The sequence below is a fragment of the Lactuca serriola genome, chromosome 9 (assembly GCF_051521515.1).
Source record: "Lactuca serriola cultivar US96UC23 chromosome 9, Lser_US96UC23_V15, whole genome shotgun sequence".
Classification (NCBI taxonomy): Eukaryota; Viridiplantae; Streptophyta; class Magnoliopsida; order Asterales; family Asteraceae; genus Lactuca; species Lactuca serriola.
The window spans coordinates 19,212,833-19,217,627 of record NC_136416.1 but is presented as its reverse complement, the minus strand read 5'-3'; the positions used below and the strand labels follow the sequence as shown (position 1 = coordinate 19,217,627).

The following is a 4,795-nucleotide window of genomic DNA, read 5'->3' as shown; positions in this document are numbered from 1 at the left end:
GATCATGTTTAGTGTTTGGGGTCCACTTTTGAAGGAAGGAAGCTATTGGAAAGCAAGGAAGGAACTCTAAGCTTGGTAGATCTAAGTTTTACACTCCTTGAGCAACCTCCAGAAGGTATAAATCTCTAAACTTGTTGGTTTTTTCATTAGATCTTGTTGGATGTGGAGTTTTGTGCTTATTAGCCCCATAATCTTGGTCTATTTAGGTATGAGCTACCCTGGACCAAATGAGTTGTCCTTTTGGACGTTTTAGAGTGTCTAGAGCTATAAAAGGGATCTTGATCGTTCACATCCCTCCATGTATGCATTTTGGTGGCTTAGAACCTTATGATAGGTTAAGGTTTTGGTGTTGGGCTCTTAATAGCCATGAAAGATCATAAAGTTGGAAACTTTATGATTTAGAATGTTATTTCGGTCTAGATATGGGCTTTGGATGAAAGGACTTAAGAAAATAAGCACTTAATAGGAAGATTACTATATGGTCGCTGGGCGTACTTTCGAGTACGCTCCGCGTACATAGTTGGAGTCCCGTTTCTAGATGGGTGCATACACCATGCGTAATGTTAGGCGTGTCAAACCCAACAAATATAGGGGTACAATATACTCCAAAAACACTAATACTTTGCGCTAAAAATGTAATACAAGGTAAGTAGGGTAGATCCACAGAGACGCGAAACAAATGCTTATACGTTTTTTGCGCAAGGTACAATAATAGTCACAAAAAGGGGGGGTTTGTGTATAATGATTTAAATAAGAAAGAAATAAGTAATATATCGACTAAATGAAATAAATTCAGTATTTATGAGGACTCCAACTCGATGCAAGACAATTTAGCAATGTGATTCCATGGATGAGATGATATTTGTTCAATTTCATCTATGTCGGTACTTGGAAGTGCTAATTATTATTATTTTTTTTAGTAAATAAAGTCGATTCGTCGAGTCAGGGTCAGACTCGGCGAGTCAAGTCGCGGAATGAAACTTATCTGGATTCTGAATAGACTCGTCGAGTCAGGGTACCAACTCGCCGAGTCACTTGCAAACATTTCAAAAATTACATCATTTTGTCATCTATAAAAATGTACAATCCACCCCACACTCAGACCATGCGTACCCTCAAGCAATTATTTGTGATGATTTAGAAGATGAAAATAGAAAAGTCCTAAGAAAATAAAAAAAAACTAAAACGAAAAAGATAAAAGAAAGCAAACTCTCATAATGGGTTGCCTCCCGCCAAGCGCTTCTTTTTGAGGAGTCTTTAGCTGGAATCCCTTCCCATTCTACGTTTCTTCGTCTTCCTGCATTAGGAATTCACGCTTAATCTTTTGCGGTTTATACTTTGTCTTGTAAGCATGTATCTTCCTCTTATAAGCCCGTCACAATTCTTATTTCTTTTTCCTTGTAGCATCTTTCTCAATTGCATGCTTGATCCGTTTCCCAGCCTTTTTTTTCTTCACTCCATTCTTTGGCCCCATCTTTGGTACTTCTCCTTCTTCAAACGTAATTACTTCATAATTAGAAAAAAACTCGGGCTCGAGGTTTGGTTGCATGTGACTCAATGGATGAGTTATTAACATCATCACTCCCAGCCTTTGCATTCTCCTTTTCTCCCAAGCTTGCCTCCTTATCAAGTCGCCTTTCTTCATCTCTTTGTATCATCGTATCAAGGCAAGCTATCTGAACATTTTGGAAGTTACAATAATTTTTAACACTTTCGCCTTTTGTTGTTGGACCTTCCAAAGGATCTGGAAAAATCTTCATGTCAAGAACAGGGAAAGAACTTGTAAATAGCAGGTCAAGGTTGCCTACACTTCTGAACTTTTTGACTGGACTCGTCAAGTCTGTCGACGCGACTCGGCGAGTCAATGCGTATTCCACATATTCCATTGATTCTTCTGGATCAGTTCCCTCCAACAACTTCTCTATCTCTTCTAAGTCTTTTTTAGCATCAAATTTTCCCCAGAAGATAGTAGAAATTTATTTGGATCTTTTTCTTGTAAGAGTGCAAGTTCTTTTTGAAGCAATTCATCATCCAAATCAATAGAGGAAACTTCTTTTTTTCTTATTTCTTCTTGCTTAATCTCTTGCATAGCCTTAAACACTGCTGATTCATCTCCTACCCTCAATGTTAGCGTGGACTCGCATACGTCTATCAATGCACATGCGGTATTCAAAAATGGTCTCCCCAAAATAATTGGAATTTTGGGGTCTTCTTCCATGTCAAGCACTACAAAATCCACGGGGAATACAAATTTTTCGACCTTTATGAGAAGATCTTCACAAACACCTCTTGGACGAATGATTGTCTTATCTACTAGATGGATCTTCATATTAATCGGCTTTGGCTTCGGTAAATTCAACTTCTCGAAGAAAGAGTATGGCGTTAGATTAATACTTGCACCCGAATCGGTCAATGCTTGAGTAGCAAGTATATTTCCAAATTGACAAGGAATCGAGATGCTTCCCGGATCTCCCTTCTTTTTTGGTAGCTCATCTAATACTAACTCCATGACTTCAACCATATCTTTTCTAGCAGCAAAGAGACCCTTAAGCAAGTTTAAATATTTAGGTGTTTAAAGCATCATTTCAGCAAATGGGATGTTGACTTGAAGGGCTTTAACATGTTCCATGAAAGTTCTGTACGCTTTAGTCTTTTCGTCAGGTATGGCTCGAATTGGAAATGGCAAAGGTGGCCTATAAGGCTTTAAGGAAACAACAGTTTTGTCATCAAACTTTGGACTCGTCGAGTCCATTAGAAGGACTCGGCGAGTCGTGTCGGGTTTAGCTGAACTTGAATCTTCTATCTTTTCTTCATGCACCTTAGTTGAGACCTTTTGTGCAGGGGTCAGAGGAGTGATAATTTCCGCAAAACTAGTTGTTATAGCCTTCACGTTCTCCATTCGTGGATTATTCTCGGGTTTACTTGGAAGTTCACCTGGTCTTCTCTCGTTCACTTGTTGTGCAAGGTACCCTAGCTGTTTCTCAATGTCGAGAATAAATTCTTGCTGATTCCTAAGTATTGTTCTGGTCTCTTGTATGGCAGCATCATGGTCATTGTGTCTCTTCTCGGACACAACTATAAATCTAGTAAACATCTCTTCCAAATCAGCCTTCCTTTCCGCAACCGGTTCTTCCTTTTGATAGAAACCCCTCTCTTTTTGCTTGTATTTCTCTTCCTTTGCCTTTTTGTATTCTTCGTACAGGAGCCATTCCTTCTTGGGTTTCCGCTAATTTTCATCCTATCTGTCGCCACTAGAATAGAATACTTGCGCCTTCTTGTTTCCATTTTCATCCAAGTCACAATCTGTAGTTAGGTGAGGTCCCCTACAATTTTCACATCCTACCCTAATAGCATGGATTGTTTGATCCATCTTTGTCATTCTCCCATCTAAACTGTCTAGTTTAGCCATCATTGTCGCCATGCCATCGTTAACCGTGTTCACTGCCCCCTTACTTACTTCATTTCGCGGGTTATGGTATTCTCTAGAATGTTTAGAGAACTCTTCAATTAATTCTTTAATCACCGGGGGTGCCTTCTTTGTGAGCGGACCTTGCGAGTCAAGTAATTGCCTTGTTGTAACGTTAACCCCATCATAGAAGATGGAGACTTCTTGTTGGCTATTAAGATCATGGTGTGGGCAATTTTTTAGTAGACTTTTGTACCTCTCCCACGCCTCATAAAGGGACTCTCCGGGTTGTTGTTCAAAGTTAGCAATAGCCTTCTTCAACTTGGCTATTTTAGAAGGTGGGCAAAAATGGTCAATGAATTCTTCCTTCATCTTAGCTCATGTGGTGATGGATTCGGGAGGGAGTGACTTGAGCCAATCTTTTGCAGCACCCTTGAATGTAACTGGAAGCATGCAAAGTAGTTGGGTCTCGCGAGGCACATTTGGAACACTAAAGTAATCAGCTACATCATTGACTTCATCCAAGTGTTTATAGGCATCTTCGTGATGCTTTCCGTAGAAGGGAATCTCCTTTAGTTGAGCAAGTATGTGACCCTTTAGTTCGAAAGTAGCAGTAGCGGGAATTGCGGGTTGCACAAGTCCCGGGCCGGTATCGTCACGCATCTTCTTCTTCCATTCCCCCATGGGGACTTCATCGATGTTAGCCATGATAATGGCTAATTCGTCGCTAAAATCGGAGTTGTGCCCGAATGTAGGTTCTTCCTCCTCTTCGGTTTCGTATTCGGTGTCCTCTTTAATCGGGTCTTCTATTGCTATAGAGGCGCTAGAAGCTCCTGATTTGCTGCTTTTCTTCTTGTTGAAAACGGCTTTTAGATTCTTCAAAGGCGAGCTTTTTGAAGAAGTGGTTTCGCAAACGATTTTTCCTTTGTTCTTCTTTAAGGCAGACTCCAGATCTTCAAATGGAGGAACCAATGGAGTGTTAGATACTCTGGTCATGAAACAACTGCAAACAAAACAAGCAAAAACGCGTAAAAAGAACAAAAATAAAATAAAAACTAAACTGTCAAACAGCAGTGAACTCGCCGAGTAGCTTTGAGTGCACTCGGCGAGTTGGCTGTATGAAAAAGAAAAATTTAGACATAATTTATTAAAACGATTAAAAACCAAAAAATACTAAAACCTAACCTACTTACTGAATTACTAAAAATTTAACTTTGCGCAAGAAAAATTCACACAAAGGATCGATAAAATTAGGAATTAGATCTAATTTTTAAACCGTTCCCCGACAACGACGCCAAAAACTTGATGTGTGTAAAACCCAACTAGTTTTAATCCTACTTTTAATTATAAAATAAACACACAAAGGCAGTGGACCTATCAATTGTGGTA

The 4,795-nt window shown here is 39.5% G+C and overlaps 1 protein-coding gene and 1 non-coding gene across 2 annotated transcripts; one reads left to right on the top strand and one right to left on the bottom strand.

Moving 5' to 3' along the window:
* Positions 1-1,930: 1,930 nt before the first annotated feature.
* Positions 1,931-2,521, bottom strand: LOC145075414 (uncharacterized). Its single transcript, XM_079021670.1, has one exon. It carries the CDS (start codon positions 2,519-2,521, stop codon positions 1,931-1,933), a length of 591 nt encoding a protein of 196 aa, XP_078877796.1.
* A 1,102-nt stretch (positions 2,522-3,623) lies between these two features.
* On the top strand, positions 3,624-3,730 carry LOC145077588 (small nucleolar RNA R71). Its single transcript, XR_013693329.1, has one exon. It is a non-coding gene; the product is annotated as a small nucleolar RNA R71 (small nucleolar RNA).
* The last annotated feature ends 1,065 nt before the right edge of the window (positions 3,731-4,795 follow it).

What these genes read in the sequence shown, in the direction of transcription:
- LOC145075414 (XM_079021670.1), bottom strand. Translation starts at nt 2,521, where the DNA reads ATGGTTGAAGTCATGGAGTTAGTATTAGATGAGCTACCAAAAAAGAAG.